Below are 19,987 nucleotides of genomic sequence, written 5' to 3'. Positions count from 1 at the left end.
GTTTTCAGCGAGTGCTATGATCCCATTACAGCAAAAAATGATGACTAACTTTGACTAACATCCCCTAGCTGATGTCTATTTTCTTATCTTTACACCAAATGGTTCAACTCACTTTTAGGACTCATGTTTCTGAAGGGAAAAGTTAAGTTAAGGTACGTATTATGATATGCTATTTTTCCCAGTATCAAGTTATTTCATGCTATTTTATGATCGTTTTTCAAGTAACTAAGAGAACAGGTCATAAATAGATCATGTTTGTGCTATGTGGAAAGCTATAATCAGCAACAGTAATGACTGAAGTTCTTCTTTCCTGTTCCCCTGTCCTCATCCCCAATCGCTTGGGCAGATGCTTCCTCCAGTCTAAGACTGCTGGAGGCTTCTTCCTGTTAAAACGACGTTTTTCCTTCCCACTGTCGATAAGTGCTTGCTTATTCGGGGTTGTTTGATAGTTGGGAATGTACAAAGTATTTTCCTTATTTTAGTCTTTTTTGGCACTGTTGAGTTTTATAACTGTGAACTGTTACTCGAGATCAGTCTCGAATTCTGGATAGTGTACCAAGCAAGACTTACTGAGTAACTTTACATGCCCAGCTGTCCATATTTAATCTTTTTAAATCATATTTAATCAAGTCTATAAACTTGATCGGATCTTCAGAGAGAAAATATAAATATTTTTAAATATATTTCTAAATATTTTTCTCCAGGTCATATCAGTGTACCTGTAATATGCTGGACTTTGCATAATTTATAATGCTCCACATAATTTATGATGCTCTGGTACATATTTATGTACTCAGCCCAACTGTGCGCGTTCTTATTTCTGTCAGTGCGCATTCAGCTGGCATCATGTTCACTGTTAGTGCATCTCTGCAAAAACAGAGCAACAGTTCATCAATACCGTTGGGCATAGTTTTTACCTGAAACTGTTTGTTTACCTTATTTACCTTATGCAGGTGTATTTGGATTGTTTTTTTCTTTTTCTTTTTCCTGGTCTGGGAAAATCTGCTGTGCAATTGTTCAGAGAGCTCTCTAATCCAGCCTTTGATCTGAGTTGTGCAGTGAAGCCTAATAGGATCGTAGTATTAACCCCGATGACAATACCACCAGCTGTCGCAGAGCCCCCTGTTGGTCACCAGCTGAAATGTGCCTGTGGGGGAAGGGTAAGGAGGGTGGAGGGGTTGACTGACAGAGAAAGAGACAGAAACAGATTGACAGGGATCGGGAGAGAGGATCTGTGTGATGCTCAAAGTGAAGTAACAGAGGAAGAAGCTCAGAGGAGAAAAACTCCTGAAGTGCTTTATTTTTGGACGACTACCTCTTCAATTTTACTTTGAATCCTCCTCCATTAGCTAAATGACTTTTCTTCGTGCGTAATCTTCGACTTTTTTTTATTTTTTTCCTTAAAAGCATACTTTTTCACTTATCAATCTCTACATTTATTCCCTTTTTTCCCCTCCCACCTGCTGCGGCCACACCCTGATATTTTTCCAGTGCTGTGGCAGCTGTTGGCTCTCTGATTTCTTGATATGGCTAAATAAGAGGTGGAAGGGTGGGGGGCTTGCCGGTGGTTTTCTTTGAGGGTTGAGAAGTTGAAGAGGGAACCAGGAGAAGAGGAGGAGGATGGCGGTGGCCCTGGAAGAAGTTTGGGGGCGAGTGAAAAATGTCTGCAAGCAGAACGGACTGCTCATTCTGTCTGTGCTGGCCGTGGTCATCGGCTGCCTGTTGGGCTTCTTCCTCAGAGGCAAGCAGCTCTCCGAGCAGGTCAGTTAGTCCTAGTCCCCCTACTCCCACCCCCAGCACCCAATATAAATGCGCTACCCTGCTGGCCCCCTTCTGTCTTATCTCCCCCCTCATTGTCAGCCCCTGGATCCTTCTTATGTGATAAAATCAGATCCTCACTCCCCAGTATCAGCCTCTTTAACTCCACTCCATGTCATAACCACCAGCATTTACATAAACATGCGAAAAGAAAAACAGTGACAGCGTTCTACTGAGAAACAATTAGACTCTTGGGCTTGGCCATATCTACTGCACACCTAACCCCAACCCTAAACCAGACTTAAGCCACAAATTAAATAATTAGTCATGCAGATTCCTGTTCCCAAATGCATACAAACCAATCAACTACACATTCGTTGTCATTCTGTCACTTTCATTAAATATACTTTCACCAATTCTGCCCACTGAAGTCAGAGCTGCACTGTAATGAATACTAAAGTATGTCTCAGATGTCTCAGTACAGACGAATCCAACTCCAGTGGCTTATGCGAGGTTTTGCTCTCAAGCTGCAATTGCAAAAGAGAGGCCAAAATACGACATGAAAAGGCCTCAGAGGTGACAGTATATTTTTAAAAAAAAAACTCAGTCAAAGTGGTTTGATTGCTCCTAGAAAAGCATCAAAGGTCAGACTCATTCACGATCCAATCTATAAGCTATATCAGGGACACTAAAATAGCAAAGGACTTTCCAAAGATGAGGGAATTGTATTTCTCCCTGTTTAAAATGTGAAACAGGGCTTTTCAGATCGTCTATGGCCTGTGTGAATCCATAGAAAAGGGATTGCTGGTGGGGAGATTAGTTGTCAGTCGCTCGCAGAAAAACGAAATCACATCAAGGCATGCCATTTGTTTTTACTTATATAGGTCACACAAGACTGAATGGGAAGAGATCTTCAATAGTCGGAATTCAGGAGATGCTAAGAGGCTGCTGAGAAAGCATGTCTAAACTAAATGTAACTGAAAAATGACTTTGATGTGCTTGAAACAGAATTTTTTAAAAAAATGTGAGTTGTTTGAAAATGAATGATGAGGACGTAGATGTGTGTGTGTGTGTGCTGTTGGATATATGATGAAATATGTTGACACTGTGGGCATTTGAACATCCGCCTGCTGTCAGAGTCAGCCGTACGACATCACGGTGCTTTTGTTTTGATCCATGTGGTGCAAAAAAAACCAAAGCTGTGCTTTGATGACAGCATCAGTCATCTGTTTTATATTTAGCACACAAAGCTTGAAAAGGTCCATACGTAGAATACCTTACTCTAGAATGGGCCACTCTTATTTGGCAATAGCCCACAGCAGGCACTCAGAATCCAAAGCAGTGCTAAGGTTTATGGCACATGTCCACCAGCAGGCGATCCAGTGAACTAAAGTGTTCAGGTTAGGACACTAAATTCTCCGAGTCCCACTGTGAGTAAATGCGTGTCCTCTTTCTTCAACTGCTGTCTATTAAGGGTTGCTGAAGACACTGAAGTCATAAGTCAGCTGGCAACTATAGTGCTGTATAGTCCGTAGATCCTTGAGACTATTTGGTAGCCACATCAAAATTCTTCATAAAGTAAATGAAAATAGAGAATCAGTTCAGATCATTCATAAAGTAATAGTTATTTTTATCTTTCTCAAAATTATGAAGTTGCCTTTACCTGGCAACAGTTGATTGCTGACAGTGTTGCCATACAGTAGTACACAAGTTGTCACATTAGTACAGTATGTAGAGATGGAAATTTACAGTAAATAAAGTCACGCAAAAATAACTCTACTTAGTATTTAAAGTCTGGTTAATATTTATGGTCTGAATTATGGTCTGGTGGAGCTTATGCCAGCTGTCATAGAGTGTGAGGCAGGATACTGTCTGCACAGGATTGCAGTCCTGTCAAGGGCAGGGCTCATTTTCTTTAAAGAAAAATCGTTTCTGTCAGATAAAAAGCCAAAAGATCACCAGTGTCAGTTGGCTATACCCTCTGAGCATCATGACTGAACAACATTTTATGACTGTTCATCTTAGAGTCTTTGAAATCCTGAGACAGTGTTTGACTTGAGAAATAAAAATGTTGACAAATGCTCAAAAAAAAGAACGAAATCGCACTGCAATCTAGTCTGGCGTAATAGTAGTCAAGAAAAGCTGCACTGTTACACACAAATGTGACATGTCTCGTTCTACACACTGTATTGCAAGTTGCAATTTTGCTTTTAGTATTTCTGCTTGCTGATTGCCCAGCTCAGCATCCTGACACAGGGAGGAAGAATATGATGTCTTACGCTTGCTATAAGTTAATATTTGAAATAGTTGATTTGCTTGTTTAACTCTAGTTCAAGTAAAGAGGCAGAGCAAATTAATTCGCTGATAAACAACACTAAACAATTCAGTGTCTTTGACGGTCTTTGTGGGTTAAAATAATGGGAATTGTGTAAAACAAATAATATGAAATAAAATAAATAAATAAACCTTTACCAAATACAGTGAAGCAACAGAAGAAATGACATTTACAAAATATCACTGAAAATTAAACAGTAGGAAGATGTATACACTCATTCACACACCCACATGTATCACATGTGAGTGTGTGAATGTGTGTGTGAATGCGTGGGTGACTGGATGTGTAAAGCGCTTTGGGGTCCTTAGGGACTAGTAAAGCGCTATACAAATACAGGCCATTTACCATTTACCATGTAAGGAAATGTATTAATGGTGCAGATTAAAGGTTTGAGTGGTATTGCCGTTTAAAATGTAATTTTAATTAGAAGTTGTGGCTCACAGAAATGTCAAAAATAAATTACAACATGTCACAAAAACAGCTCTGTGCACACTGTAAGAGCACTCAAAGGCTGATTGTTTCCCAGATGGTCTGTAACCCTGCACCTCTGTGAGCACAGAGAATATTTAACATGCACTAATTGCACACGTTGTAGAAAGCTACTGTTGCAGAGCGATTCAGCTGCCCAGCTGCAATTTAGAAACACAATAGTTTGCCATAAAACAATCAACATCAAGACAAGGCTTTGACAAAAGCTTTGATGCAAGTGTTGATCATCGGGCTTCGTGGCTTAATCTTTGGGTTTGCATACAAACAAGCATATACGTATGCCAGCCCGTGGCTTCAGCGTGTGTGTCCGCAAGTACCACATGTCTAACAAAGAGTTTGCTCTGCTTTCAGCAGATGCCAGGACTCAGTGGCAGCTGTGTTTGTCCCTCACACGCAATAAAAAGTCTCACACACATGCACATAAACGTGCGTGCGTGTACATACTGCGTCCGCCCACACTGTTACACACACACGCGCACACGCATGGCCATTTAGCTGTAAAAGCTCTCCCACTTAAAAACAGAAGCAAAAAGCTTCTATTGCTCCATCATCTCATGCACAGATGTGATGTACTTACATTTCATTTGTTCCAACTCTTCACCTCCGTTTTGCCACATGCCCCCCCCCCCTTCCCCACCTCCCATCTGTTTGACCTGCTGATTAGGTAATCAGCTAAGTGCAATGTTTTTTGTGGGAGCTCTTCTGTAAATGCTGTTGATCGCAGTGATATCAACCAAAACAATGTTTCTGACATATCTGACTAATAAGTGATAGATTAACTGTAGGTATGAAAAGTCATCGCTGACATTTTTATGTTAACATCAATGTACCCCTTTTTTCCAACAGATTTTCTAGTTGTCACATAAGATTTTTTTTAGGTTTCCACCTGTGTAGTTGAAACTAGTACAATATTAGTGTGAAAAACACCTGATGAGCTCCTGGTTTCTTTGCAGAGCTGCAACTTGACTTTTAAAAACACTTTTTTTTTGTATTTATTCTAACATGTTATTATACAGTAATCTTACTTTGAACACTGTGAAGTATTTGAACACCTGCTTTAGGGGATTTAGACACTTCAAATCTATCTAGTCTATTCAGACTGTTGATGCTTTTTGTCACTGCTTCAAAGTTTCTTGACATTTGCTTTTAAAGACTTTGTCACAGTGTGTGGAAGCAGATTGTGTGGAACGTGAATAATGGACCCAAACGCAGACACAATGGAACGTGGAACGTAGCTTGAATTTTTTTTTTAAAAAAAAAGGTTTAATAAGGCTGATAAAAAAAAAAGGTGCAAACAAAGGCCAAGGCAAACTGATGCAAAACTAAACATTAAACTAAACTGGGTGAACTAAAATACAACATGAAGAACCCTGACATGGATATGAACAAACCTGGACATGTATACATGAGACCTGGAAACATGGTGTGAAGGGGAAGTGGTAACACATGGGGAAACAGCTGATTAGAATGACAGGGAAGTGAAAGTAAACACAATGAATATGGGACACCAGACCTCTTCAAAATAAAACAGGAAACATAATGAGACTCAGGAATGAGACTTAAACACAGGGGTGAAGACACAAGGAGAATCTAAGAAACATTGAATTATAACGGCAACCTAGGCATAACGGAAATGACCCTGGATCGTGACTGATTCTTTTTTCTTTTCTTATACGTATTCTTTTTTTTTTTTTTTTTTTTTTTTTGTGTGTCCCGTTTGGATCTTTAGCCATCAGAATTGTTGTCTTAAGGCCAAGAAAGATGCCAAGCGGATTTATTTTACCAAGTGGATCATCATGGCCTTGCCATATTGGTCCATTTGATTGACCTTTATTATAATTATGAATTTATTTTATTTTCAGTTCCTACAAACGGGACAGACATGACTGGGGGATAGGACAGGGAAAAAGACGGTGAGAAGGGGGGAAGAAAGAAAAAAACAAACAAACAACAAAAACAAACAAACACCTGGGTCACCTGTATGGAGAAAAAAAACAGAAGAGAAAGCAAACAACAAAGAGCAACATAATAAAAAAAACAGCACCATCACAATAAACTAGCTAGCAGTAGATATCAGTAGATACTAAGTAATAAACGATATTGTGCAGCACGCAAGATAGACAGCGCACAATGTGCTTTGAGGCAGCAGCCAAGAAAGCTGTAGTCCGCGTCTGTGAATACCCGTGTGTACACCCGTCTGCATACCTGTGTGGATCAGCGCGCTTGTATTCCAAAGGTTGAATGTGGGATTACGTCAAATTATGATTCAGTGTGATTGGTTCAGTGCTTTTTAGCCGTACTATGAACAGAGCTCTAAAATGTTTAATGCCGTCCTTGTCCTTGCTTTTCAGCCATTGTGTTTTGAGCCAGTGTAGAAGTTTTTTTAGCCAGAAAAATCAGAAAGATGGCAACACATGCACAAAAGACACACTGAGGCCTGTTCAGTTATTGAACGCAAAATGATGTTACTGATATTGATGTTGGATCTTGAAAACAACTTTAGCCTTTGGTTGAAAAAAAAAGCAACAGATAACATGTAATCTGAAAGTGACTGAATATAGTGTTAAAACTAAAAGGTCCATACCAAGTGACCTAAGAGGTTTGCAAGGCTCGGAGCGTTTCTTCAGATCCAATCGGTTTTGTGTTGAAGTCATCTTTACATGGGAAAGTGTAATCTAAAGGGCAGTTGTATACTAAAAAGGGTCTGTTTGGTAAGTTACAAAAAGAAGGCAATGTCTGATTTAGAGAGGATGTCATTTTACAATTTGTGTTGCAGTAATAATAATGATGTTGACATGGTGTTTGACCTCAGATTTGTTGGCAAAGTAAAAAAAAAACAAAAAACAGCTTTTCTCTTCTGCCTGCAGGAGGTCAAGTACTTCCAGTTTCCAGGAGAGCTGCTAATGAGGATGCTGAAGATGTTAATTTTGCCCCTCGTCGTATCGAGGTAAGGGCAACACAGCTCTGCACAATACAAACACATAAACACAACATTTCAGTGACACAAGTACTAAATGCTGAAGTGGATAAAAGAGCTGTTTAATTATCTACACTGATGTTGGCTTTCAGCGCTCCAAGCCAATCGTGATTAAGATAAACATTTTTACGGTACACTGAAGTTTTATATTATACATAATAACAATATTGTGCTGCAGTGATTAGTAAACAAAATATCTGCAGTCCCCATTTCGACATCAGTGTCACTACACTCGTCCCCTACCTCTATATGTACTGAATGATTTTACAGGTTGCACACCGTCAATTATGGTATTGATTATTACTCTGAAAATGGACAGAGTAAGAAATCAGGGTCTCTGTTCCTTTTCTACCATTAAGCTGTTATGTTATGGTGTGTTTACTGTAATCTACAAGAAGAGTTCCTCGTTGTAAAAGAAAAAAGAAATTAAATGCTGCATTATAATATAAAAATACACATCTTTCTATTTTCAAAGACATTTAAAGAGAGTGAAGCAATTTGAGAAAAATGTTTCTGCAAAAAGAAACTTGCAGAAATAGAAAAGCAAGAATTCATATTGCCATTTTCAAAGTAATTTATTGTCTCAGAGTGACACGATGAAAAACACCTCCTGCTGTCACTTGCTGTCTGGTGACAGCAGGAGGTGTGGCTTTTGTCCACAAAGAATCTGCACTGACTGCAAACTTGAAAAAAAAATCTACCTTGAATACTTTTTAAAAAGCAATTTGTCAACCATTCATATGAAAACCCACGAGCAGATACCAGGTATGAAACTGCAAAGCCTGTCCACTCTACCTCCTCGGTTATACATTTATATATACAACACAGAGCGCAGATGCACAAGTCTTCTTTTACAAAGAAAACACACTGTGGGAAATTGCTGTGAAACAAGAAAGAAAAAGGCAATTCTGCATGCTTAATGTAATAAGACGTGTAAGGCCTTGTTTGATGAAATATGTTACCACTGCAAGGCAATGATAAAAGGCATCCACAGATAAGATTTAAAAGAGTCAAATGAAATAGAAGATTAAAATAAAGCACGTTTGAATAAAATGTATTAAACAGGAAAGTTGGCTCTGGCATGCAGTTAGTCTGCAATGCAAAATGTGAACGTACTGCAATTATAAATGAATCATGATCATACTCTGATTTAAGTTTAAAATTGTGTTGGTTGAGTTTTATAGCCTACAGGAACCACGCCCCTGCATGGCTTCATGTTGACCGAGGCTGCTGGAAAAAGCACAGCCTGGATCTCTGTTGTCTGATATTTACTGCGCCCAATTACATGTTTCAGCATTAAAGATTAAAAAGTAATGTCTATACGCAAGTAAAGCTGTTGCCCTTTTGTAGCTTCAGATGCATTCTTAGTAGAGCACAGCTTGCCAGGTTCTCCAGTTTGATTATTTTAGGCCCAAAGCTCTTAGTTGCCTGCATGAGGTCAGCGATGTACTGAACACACACACACACACACAAAACCTCCCAAAACAAATCATGCGAAGGCACCGGTTACATGCAGGCTGCTTTGCGCAATAAGCTACTTACAATCTATGCAACAGCAAAGACTGGATGAGAAGTTAATCCTCCCTCTCTCTGTCTCTCCCTGTCTGTCTCCCTCTCTGTCTCTATCTCTATCTGACAGTGTTTATGTGCCTTTCTTGTGTATTTCTCTCTGTCCATCTTTTTCTCTGCAGTAAAAGCGTGAAGCATTGTGCAGTGATTTGCTATTTATACGCAGCCATGATCCATTCCCCCAGATTCCCAGATTCAGAGCAGGGCATCCTCTCAACGCAGGTTTCCTGCCAAGAGCGAAGCACGTGAGGACAAGAGACGTTAACTACACCTAATCTGAAACAGTATCTGCAGGCAGGAGGCCAAATGCAGCCAAGTACAACGCTCTGTTAAAGCACACAGAAACTTGAAAGCTATCAGGGCGACTCTATGATGCTCTGAGCGTGGAGATTCATTTGAGTCTGTAGCACACAGACCCTGATACCTGCCTGGATCTCGATGGGGGCGATACTGGATAATAAAGGTGGAAGGCATGACTTCTTACTGCTACACCTCCTGCCTTCATTTCTTTATAACTCTTTACAGGCATGCATACAGTGCAGTCACGCAAGCAATGTCCTGCTTTTGTCGGATAGCTACACTGGGATGCACAGACTGGCTGCACAGTACAGTAGGGCTTATGTAGGGGTGAATATCCTTCCCAGCCCTATGCCCTGTCTGTCCCCATTTTTCCCCTCCCACTGCCATCTGCACACCAGCCAAAGCGGAAACCAGATTATCCCATGAACGCGTCATGCTGAATCAATGGCAACTGCACTTTGTGCCTCCCTATGATCCCTGTTTATTTAGTTTCACAGGATTGAAATTAAATCTTTGTTTTAATTGTAACAAATACTGAAAATGCGACGTTCATTCGGTTCATTCAGGGCCCGCTTAAAGTGAGCATTTGCATTTTGATGAAGGCCTTTAGAATTTAATTAACTTTGGCACAGATCTGAAGGTCAGAGATGAAAAGCGTTTTTTTTTTTCAAAATGTGCAGCATCCACACAACGAGCACTTTACAACCACAAAGTGAGTAAGAAATAATTGGCAGCAAAATGAGCGTTACAAAACAGATCTGAGTGGGTGTGCCACAGGTTGTTTACACAGCTTTCAGAATTAATTGTTTTTGTAAAACACACACACACACAAAATGAATTGGATAGAAATCCAGCTGTTTGTATGGGAGTTTAATGTAGCTCTCACTCTCTTAGACTGAAATCTCCGGGTGTGTTTTCTTAACGATAGTATCTGTTTTTGAGAATTGCTGTGATTTTTATTTTGCCCCACGATACGACACGCGATTAATTGCTCTTTGTGTGGCTCAATAAAATTGGCAATGCCTGCCTGATTTCAGCTCTCATACCCGAGGCAGGTGGTCAGCTACGGCGCACTTAGGTCAGACAGTTCCCTGTGAATATTTCCCAGACAGAGACTATAAATAACTTACACGTCATAAGTGAATGACATATAAAGGACATGCACTCGACTATAGCACCAAATTCAAGTCCTTGCACCTTTTCCCTTCGTTGCTAGAGTGATTTAGTGTGTTGCATTTGGATGATTAACCGTCAAGCTACAGAAATCATGTTGCAGTTGTGCAGAGCTGTGTTCTTCTCTTTAGCTTGACTGTTTTGTTTTGCTGGCTGTCAGAATGCAAATCATTCCTTTATATTTCATCAAGTGCTTTTTTTTATTGTGGTATTTAGGAAATTTTTCTAATTAGCTGCAAATATGCGTTTAACCTCGCTGTGCTGAGACAGCTTGATGGTAAAGTGTGTCTCGCCTACTGAGTAAGAGAGAATCTGATGCTGGGCTAGTTAAATATATTTGAATTGAACGCCACTATTATAAAATTTGATTTCAAGGGTAAAAATGAACTTTACAGATCTATTTGGTGACCTGAATGTTTGTGCATTTAATCAACATTATTATAAATAAATAAATAAATAAAAGGGTCAAGACAACATTCGCTTTGTTCTTGGACTCAATTATGGTGTTTAGGGGGTTTTACTAAAGCATCCCTGTGTAAACGGCTAAACAAGACTGAGCTCAAACAGTGCAGCGACCATCGTCTGGCTTAGCTTCTGTTGACAAGAGCGAATATTTTGGGTTTCTGGCAGATGCAGCAACCCTAGACCTGTTCCATACAAAGGTCATTGTTGGCAAATGCAGATAAGTTAAAATAAAATAACAAAAGTCTATCATTAGATTGTAGCCTGAGATTTTTAGTCTGCATTTCAGCAAGTGCCTTCCATGTTTTGTTTCCAGACTACAAATGAAAACCAGAAATCGTCTGGCACCCAAAGTCCCGCCTAAAGACTGTTTACAGAGGTTAAATCCTAACTCTGTACTGCCAGCTACCCATTTTACTAAAAGAGACCAACATCACAACATTCATTTTTATAGGATTCATTTTGCCATTGTCTGGTGTGCTTCAGTCTTGGCCCTGATCCCTGAACCCTGAAGGGGAGATAAATAGACCTACAGCTAAAATCCCAACCGCATGCTGTATAGTTATTATTATTAACCTTTATTTAACCAGGAAAAGTCCCATTGAGATAGTGATGTTAGTTTGCTGGGGAGGTCACACAGTGCACTTTGAGGTTTATAGAAAATTGGTTTTCTTAATCTCAGCATACAGTACAAAGAGTCAGATACCACAGCAATGTCAGGCAGCGCTATGCACACTTTTCTTCCTGACTAACCCTGATGCCCATACAGCAATCCACCAGCAACTAAAAAAATATGAATTTGTTAATAAGTCATTTATTAATACATAATTCTACTGAGTAGCAATCAAAACAGCGTTCTTAAGCTTCTCCATGACTCCTTTTGCTCCAAAAGACACAGGCTTGTATTAACTTTCATAAAGTGGGCAAACGTTGCAGCTGTTCCTTAGAAAAATGTCTGGAAATGACTGCGGCGATGATTTCAACAACGTTAGTAGACTAAACTTACTGACCGTCTGATATTCAAGTCATTTCTCAAAAAGGTAAACATGACTTTTTTCTACATGATTTCAGATTGAGCTCATAACCCTCTCTGTCTAGGTGCCTCATTCTATTTTGAAGGCACAGACTGATGATTGATTTAAAAACCCTTTGAATCAAAAGTCTAAAAAGAACCATTTTGATGAGATTAATGTACCTATTAATGATTTCATCTTGTGGCAAGTATGCTCCTGGATAATTCTCGCCATTAAGAGCGACGGAGCCTCTTTTTTACAGTATATTGGCACAAAATTATAATGAATACTCTGAATATATTAAGCATTGAAACTAAACTGAACATTGATGCGATCTCCTGAAACACAGGTCATAGCATCACTGGATTGCCACCGATTCCAAGGAGTATATACTCCATTCCAAGGAGTTTCTGCCTCCTCTGTTTCATCTCGATGTGGGATTACTGTAAAGCTCTAGCTCAACGAAGGTAGAACAGGGAGGAGTGTAAGCCCCATATGGTCCAAAAATCTTATGGCAGATCTGCTCTGCATGTGCTTGAACCATCATGGTCAAGGCAGCTACACATGGCAGGCTGTAATCCTACCTTGGCGCAGATTTCAGAGAGAAGGACAAAGATCTCTCAAAGATTTCCTAGCTCCTAGCTTAAGATTTAATGACCATCTTTGTGTATATGTGACATAAATTCATTATAATTATCTCTTGCGACTCCAGTAATGTCTAGGATACAGCATTAGATCTTAGGCTGCCAACCTATGTACAGTATATGCTGTCCTGAGGAACATCTATGGGATACCAGGATGAGTAAAGGCAGTTATTCCCATTAGAGCACAGAGATGGAGCGGTGGTTAGCATTAGCTTGGTTCACAGAAAGAAGCTCCTGGGTTTGAATCCACCAGCTGGCCAGGGCTTTTATGTGTGCACTTTTCATGAATTCTCTCTGGATACTAAATACCAGCTTCCTCTCAAATTCTAAGCTTTCCATAGATATGAATGTGAGCCTAAAAAGCTGTCTGTCTGTGTTAGCCCTGCGATAGACTGATAGCCTGTCCAAAGTGTATCCTGCCTTTTGCCCTGTGGCAGCTGGGATAGACTCCAGCATTTACTGCTATAATCAGGGGTTAACATGGACTACAATGATCTGGAATGGCGCTGCAGGACCCTCAACAAATGAGTGCTTAAATCTCATTTGTTAATCTGATTGGCAGATTAGGGTAATGGTCAATACTGAGTTAGTTAATTTCTCACGTGCAGTCTGTCACTGCTTCCAGCTGATGATAAGGAGACGCTTGTTCAGTGATAAGAAAATGATGGCATCCAACACCTTCTTTACATCAGCAAGGCATCCTTTTTCCTGCTCATTACTATAATGCATTCATGGTGCAAGTTGCAAGATTGCATTCACAGATACACTGAAGCAACATTTCCTAAGTAGAAGGTCATCTCAAAACACCTTAACAAATATCAGCAAACACAAAGTGCTTATGTGCTGTTTTTCATACGTTGTAACTTGGTAGCTAAATGCAGATTTGCTAAATTTCCCAGGGAGAGAAAAAAAGGTTAATGTGTGACACTTTCAGAGTTGGGGAGAGATACTGTAGAACATCTAAATAATACTAAATTGTTGTTATTCAAATGTTGCATGAAAATACTGTAAAAGACCATTTGGTTCAGTTTAGCGCAGGGTAAATAGCATTGTGGTAACATTTATAGTAATGCTACGGTGGCTCAGAAAGGTCAAACACACTGTAGCTTAGAAAAACACCAGAAAAATGGTCCAAAATCACAAAAAAAAAACCCTGAATAAATCTCACAAAACACAACACAAGTGTGTTTGGGGATAGCATAATGTGTGAGCAGCTGCAGAAGTGACAAATAACAGTAGGTTGCTGATAGCAAACATGTGTCTAGAGTATTTTATGATTCATATGATTAAAACATTTAATACCTGCATCTTTTTCTCCCTCACCATACTGGTGAAGCCTCCACTGTCACGGTTCTGGGTCAGTTCGACCCAGCATTTTGAGTTCTCTTGTTTTGGTTTATTTTTGAATGATCGTTTTGTTCACTGGTGCTTTGTTGATCATTATTATTATTTATCTATTGTTTCTGTGATTCTGGTTTTGGTTTTTGCTCTCAGGTTTTGTGTTCTCATGTTTGCTGTGGGTTTTGATCTGTGTCTAGTCTGCGTCTTTGTGTAGTGATTTCTTGTTTCCTGTTTTATTGTGAAGGTCTGCGTCTCATGTGAGTGTGTTCAGTTTTACCTCCCTTGTCTCATCTCGTTAATTACTCCTAGCTGTGTCCCCCACCTGTGTGTAATCTCCCGGTGTTTCTCTGAGTGTATTTAAGTCGTGTCTTCTGTCATAGTCGCTGGCCCGTCTGCGTAGCCACCGTGTTTCATCTGTATGTTCTCCCTGCTGTCCATCGTCACTTACCTCTGCTCATCCTCCTTCATGTTCATGTCCTGGTTTGTGTTCAGTAGTTTAGTTGTTCTCAGTTTAGATAGTCTTCAGTCCCGTTTGCCGTTTCTCTGTTTGCATTTTGTGTCCAATAAACCACCTTCTCACCTTCACGAGTGCCTGCGACTGGATCCTCCTTTGTTATCTCCACACGGCTCATCTCACTCGCCGTGACATCCGCTTCTTTTAAACATGTCTCAGTGCAGTCCTTCGCATGTCCTTCGCATTGAAACAGCTTTTCCGTCACAATCCTTTCTTTGTGTTTTGTGAGGTTTTTCACTACTTCTATTGTATTTTATTCAACTTCCATTGTGTTTTGCGAGCTTTTTCAGCATTTCTTTTTTATTTCATCTTGTTTTCTTAAGTCGCAGTGCATCTGCCCTCTCAGGATTACCGTGTAATTCACAATGCAAGCTGTGCTGTTTGTGGTCAACGTGAAGCTACATGACGGCTAGAAGATTTCAATGTAAATTTAAGCTGATGATGTTGATTAAATTCATTCATCAAACTTTAACTTTTATTGTAGCTTCATACATACAAATCCACAAAGGCCTGGTGTATATATACATATATATATATTCAGTTTAAACTGTTGTCTGCGATTATCCTGAAGATTAATGTTTTGACATGTTGCCAGTGCAATGCAGTGTGACATTCTACTTATGACATTTTGATTTTTCTGCTGGGGGTCATCTAATCCCTGAGCAGCTCAGGGCAAGCCCTTTAGTTATCATTTCTGCAGCTGCATTTGTTATCTGATGTACCAGTGGGTGCAAGGTTTATTCCCACGAGCGATGCTCCGTTCTGTGATTGCAATTCCAGTCGCATCACAATGTTCAGTTCAAGGAGAAAAAAAACAGAAAAGGGTAAACCACTGAGTTGTTGTTTTTTTTTCTTTAATAGACAGAAAGAAATAGTGGGTGGAATAACCTGCCCATCAGTGCAGTATGTATGTGATAAGAATTAATATCACGGTGGTTGGTGAATTATAAAGCGTTATAACTCATAACATTCAGTTTTTTTCTTTTTTAGTTAAAATGCCAGATTTACCTTTGAGTGTCAAATCTTTTGAGATTTGTAAGTACAAGATGTAAGCAGAGCTGAGTGCACACGGGGTCAAACTGTCCAATGACAAAACAGGGTTTTCCTGGAAAGCCTTTAGAAGAGCAAAGGTCTAGACTGCCCTTGTGGAAAAGGAACTGGCAAAGGTTTTAGAGAGTACAGATTCTTACCTTTGCACTTTTTATTGGTCTTTTAAGAAAACATCTGCATATAGAAGCTTTTACTTTTTTGCTTTTTACTATTCCTCCCCACACTTTTAAACAAATATCTGTACTTTCTACTCTCTACTTCTATAGCATTTATACTCTTTCAGCATTCAGCAAACATCAGCAAACACACAAACTGTCTGTGTCCAGTTTGTCTCACAGTGTGTTACTAGCTAAAGGTCCAGCTGCTGTATTTCACAAGGTGAGATAAGTTCACTCAGAGATGGAGAAAGATGTAGAAAGGCAGGCGTGTTGGATTTGTATAGGATGTGTTTTTATAAAACAGACTAAGCTATGCTAACTTTGTGTTATTCAAACGTGGCATGAAAATACTGGGTAGTTTAGTGCAGGATAAACATTTTAGTTTGCAGTATTGTGGTGAATTGACAGTAAAGCTGTGTTGGACTGATACACAGTGTCTGTGGTGCTCATGGTCAGAGTTAGACGGCATCAAGTGTAGCAGAGATGAAGCTGCATTTAAGCAGATGATACTTAGATTAATTAACCGAATGGCAACTTTATATCAGTTTTATGCTGCCCAGTGTAAAGATAATATAAACAGTATTGTGTCAGTGTCGGGGATGGACGTCAGCCAGGATAGCTCGTGAAACTGCTGACAACTTGGAGTCAGCTGTAGAAATCCAGAGCAGCAGGTCAGCTGATCACATCAAGTACAGAAGGAGAATTTACTGAAGCTCACATTAGAAATTACTGTGAGTCGTGTTTCTTTTCCCTGTGCTGAGACACTACACAGATCTCAGGGTTCGCTCACCTGCACTGTAACCCCTGACGTTACTCATTTCACTGTTTAGGTGTTTAGGCAAAGTCAGCCTCTAACAAGTAGGCGACAGAGAATCGTTACTTTTTTTATTCCCTTTCACTGCAGGTGTCTTTCATGACAGATTTAAACTAATTCATTAGAATTATTTTTTAGATAATAGCCAGTTTTAGTAATAACTTCGATATTTGTATCAAGGTAAAAGAGACTTTGTTAAAACAAATCACGTGATAAAATTATTGACACTGACATTTATACTCAGCTGCATTTTGAATAAGAAAGGTTAAAAAATGTTTTATTACCAGTTAATTGTTGTAGTGGTTTTCCAAAAAAACACAGAAATGCAGACAAAAACAGAGTTTGTACAATTCTAAGTTTTAAAGTCAGTATTTGAAATGACCATCTTTACTCTGCAACACATATTGAACTCTCTTAGGCAAGCTTTCTTTTAATTTCTTGAAGAAGTCTTCAGGAATAGTTCTCCAAACTTCTTGAAGGACATTCAAAGATCTTTGGATGTCGGCTGCCTTTTGTTCTCTGTCGAGATGCTTCAGTAATGTTCAGGGTCTGGCCTCTGGGGAGGCCAACCTTTCATTGACTGGTTTTCTATCCAGGTGTGTCTTAACTGTACTGGCAGTGCGTATGGCATTGTTGTCATGCTTAAGAATGAAGCCACTGTCAATCAAATGGTAAAATCTGTCTGTACATTTCTGCTTTTATAATTACATCAGTGATGTCAAGATCTCCTACACCACAGGCCTGAATGATTGGTCAGTGTTAGTGGCTGAAGTAACAAAAAAAAGTTCTCTGAAAATGATCAGGTATGAAGACTGAACTGAAGAGGGGCAAATTAGCCAATGACCAAAGAAAATCTTTGAGAGGTATCGAGAAAGCCAGCTCAAAACCATAAAAAATGACAAGCAAGTCTGAAAAATATAAAGAAATGAGCTGTCCAAGATGTACCCAACCTGTTGCCCTCTGATTGACAAGTTGGGTTCTAATCCCTGTAGATGCATAGATGGATCGGTGCGAGGGATCTGCAATTCTGGGCTACTTATAAGCAAAATGAAACATTACATTAAAGGTTTCCTCACAGAGAGACTGTGCTTTCACTTTTAGTAACAAACCAGTTTCCAGCATTCCTGGTTGAGTCTAATTGTGAAGCATTTTTGCTACGCAGAAAAAAGTTGTAGATATTTAACCAGTTTAGAGACTACCAACACACCACCGTGACTTTGTAACCAGTAGTAATTTAACAGTGTTAGAATTTGCTATTATCCTGTACTTACACGTGTGGTTCTTTAACCATTCAGTTACATTTTCATTTTAACATCTCAACAAAGGTGAGTGATCTATGCAGATGAATTGACTGTCTGAACTTTAGTCCTCAGTAAATGTTTCATATACTCCGAACTGGAAAAGCATAATTTTTCCATTTAGGAAGCCAAGATTGTGCTATAGTTACCATAGTTACAGCAAAATCAAGTGAAGACGTGAAAAATGATGGAAGGAGGCATGACAGTATGAGTTTCAGCACAGACAGCGAGTGCACAGAAAAACTCAGCACATCCACCCAAACACTTGCCAAGTCGAACCAGATTACACAGGATGGGGAGAAAATCTTGTCTCCCCAGCTAAAGATCTCTCCACCGCTGTTTCTCTGCTTTCACGAGCATCACCCTCCACATCCTCCCACACTTCCCAAAAATATGTCATTTGCATTTATTTTTCACTTTTTTTTTTAACTCACCGAGAAGCCAATTATGTGAATCTCCCTCATTCACTCCTTTTTTTTGTATATACGACGAGCGTCACCATCTTTGTACAGTGAAAACAAATATCTGAAAAGACGCTGTATTCAGAGCTGCCCATACAAATGCAAATTAACATCGACTGTTTCGAATGTTTGTAAGAACAACTTTTCATCCCCTTCACTGGCATAGAGGGATGAGTGCAAAGCTACACGGCTGAATTCACGTATCTTAAGGTAGAAGAAGCCGTGTCTTGTTTAAGACTGCAGAGGCTTACACGGAGAGCTTCTCAAAATTGAAACAGGCTGATTGAGATTGGTTAAGTGCTGCATTAATTTCAAAGCTGCACACCTAGTTAAAGCTCTGCTTGCTTTCATATCCACATAAAGCATGTTATTAAGGTGAATGCTGAATTTGAAGCTTGCCAGAATATTTCCTCTGGCGTTTCACAAATTTGGAGCCTGTTGAACCACCAGCGGTTTATTTTCACTTTAAGACCCAGCATACTCATTCATATGTTTGGGAACTTTTATTCTAATAGTCAAGAGTTTTAAAGTTAAATCTAGCATCAGTAAAGCAAGAAAATAATAAATAGTTGTATTTTGGATTGTGTAGTAGAGGGCCACTTGTTTGCAGGGTGGTTACAGCAAGGATCTACATTACACGAGTTGGCTGAACATTTGCAGCTGCATGTAGCTGATCACTACTGATTTTCTTCTTCTGCAGGAAAACTAAAAATTCAGCTTCAAAATGTTCACTCTGACACTGAGCAGAAGCATCTCTTCAGCCACAATCTCTTCAACTCCCTCTTGGTTTCTAACTCTATCTTGTCTCTTTCCGCCTTTGTGTGTCTCCACTTGCTCTCAGTTTGATGTCCGGTCTGGCTGCTCTGGATGCCAAGTGCTCCAGCCGCTTGGGAATAATGACCATTTCATACTACCTGTGGACCACCTTTGTTGCTGTGGTAGTTGGTATTCTCATGGTTTACATCATTCACCCGGGTGGAGCTGCACAGAAGGAGGATTCTGAGGACAGCAAGAAGCCAATGACCAGCTCTGCTGATGCTCTGCTGGACCTCATTCGGTAAGAGACCACTAATTATTTCCGTTATGCTCAGAGCGCTGCAAGTGTAGCGCCAGAAAATGCATAGACTATGTTAAAGAGAGTTGCCTAAGTGCTTGTTTTTATGTAGTCCCATGGAAGAAGGATGAAGGGAGTAAAAACTTGGCTGTATTTTGCTTTCTTTGGATTAAAGTAAGTTTGTGTATTTAGTGTCAATAGTTCAAAAGCGAGGCTTCAGAGAAATCTGAGTCATTAGATGAACAAGATGTTGGGAAAGACTTTTGTTTAACTCATTAAAATTCAGCCTGTTGTTGCTTTTTTAACCAACATGGAAATCTTGTATTTAAAAATGAATAAAGCTTAAAAAATGCTTATGTACAATTTCATATCAACAAAGTCATGGAAAATAATCTTAAGAAAAACAATCTAGCAGAAAGAAAAAAAATCCATGGAGAAGATCGACTTTATCCCAGAGCGAATCTAATTCACATGCCGTATTGCTAATGTGCGCATTTTGGCTTTTGCGGATTTGCAAATGAAACAAACGTGTGTAGGTTATAGTGCGAATGAAAAGCAGATTTGCTCTGCGTGCTCA

The 19,987-nt window shown here is 39.5% G+C and overlaps 1 protein-coding gene across 2 annotated transcripts in view; it reads left to right on the top strand.

Moving 5' to 3' along the window:
* Positions 1-1,200: 1,200 nt before the first annotated feature.
* Positions 1,201-19,987, top strand: part of slc1a7a (solute carrier family 1 member 7a) — a 44,598-nt gene continuing 25,811 nt past the window's right edge. Inside the window, exons 1-3 of one of the 2 annotated variants that reach the window (XM_026149713.2) lie at positions 1,201-1,761; positions 7,450-7,529; positions 19,198-19,413. In XM_026149713.2, coding sequence (XP_026005498.1) covers positions 1,621-1,761; positions 7,450-7,529; positions 19,198-19,413 — 437 coding nt within the window. In that variant the 5' untranslated portion in view covers positions 1,201-1,620. Of the gene's footprint in view, positions 1,762-7,110; positions 7,530-19,197; positions 19,414-19,987 lie in introns of those variants that run through there. The other variant, XM_080292758.1, reaches the window with a different exon arrangement.

This window comes from Astatotilapia calliptera, chromosome 18, assembly GCF_964374335.1.
Source record: "Astatotilapia calliptera chromosome 18, fAstCal68.1, whole genome shotgun sequence".
In the NCBI taxonomy this organism is placed as follows: domain Eukaryota; kingdom Metazoa; phylum Chordata; class Actinopteri; order Cichliformes; family Cichlidae; genus Astatotilapia; species Astatotilapia calliptera.
This window is presented reverse-complemented; position numbering and strand designations above follow the sequence as displayed.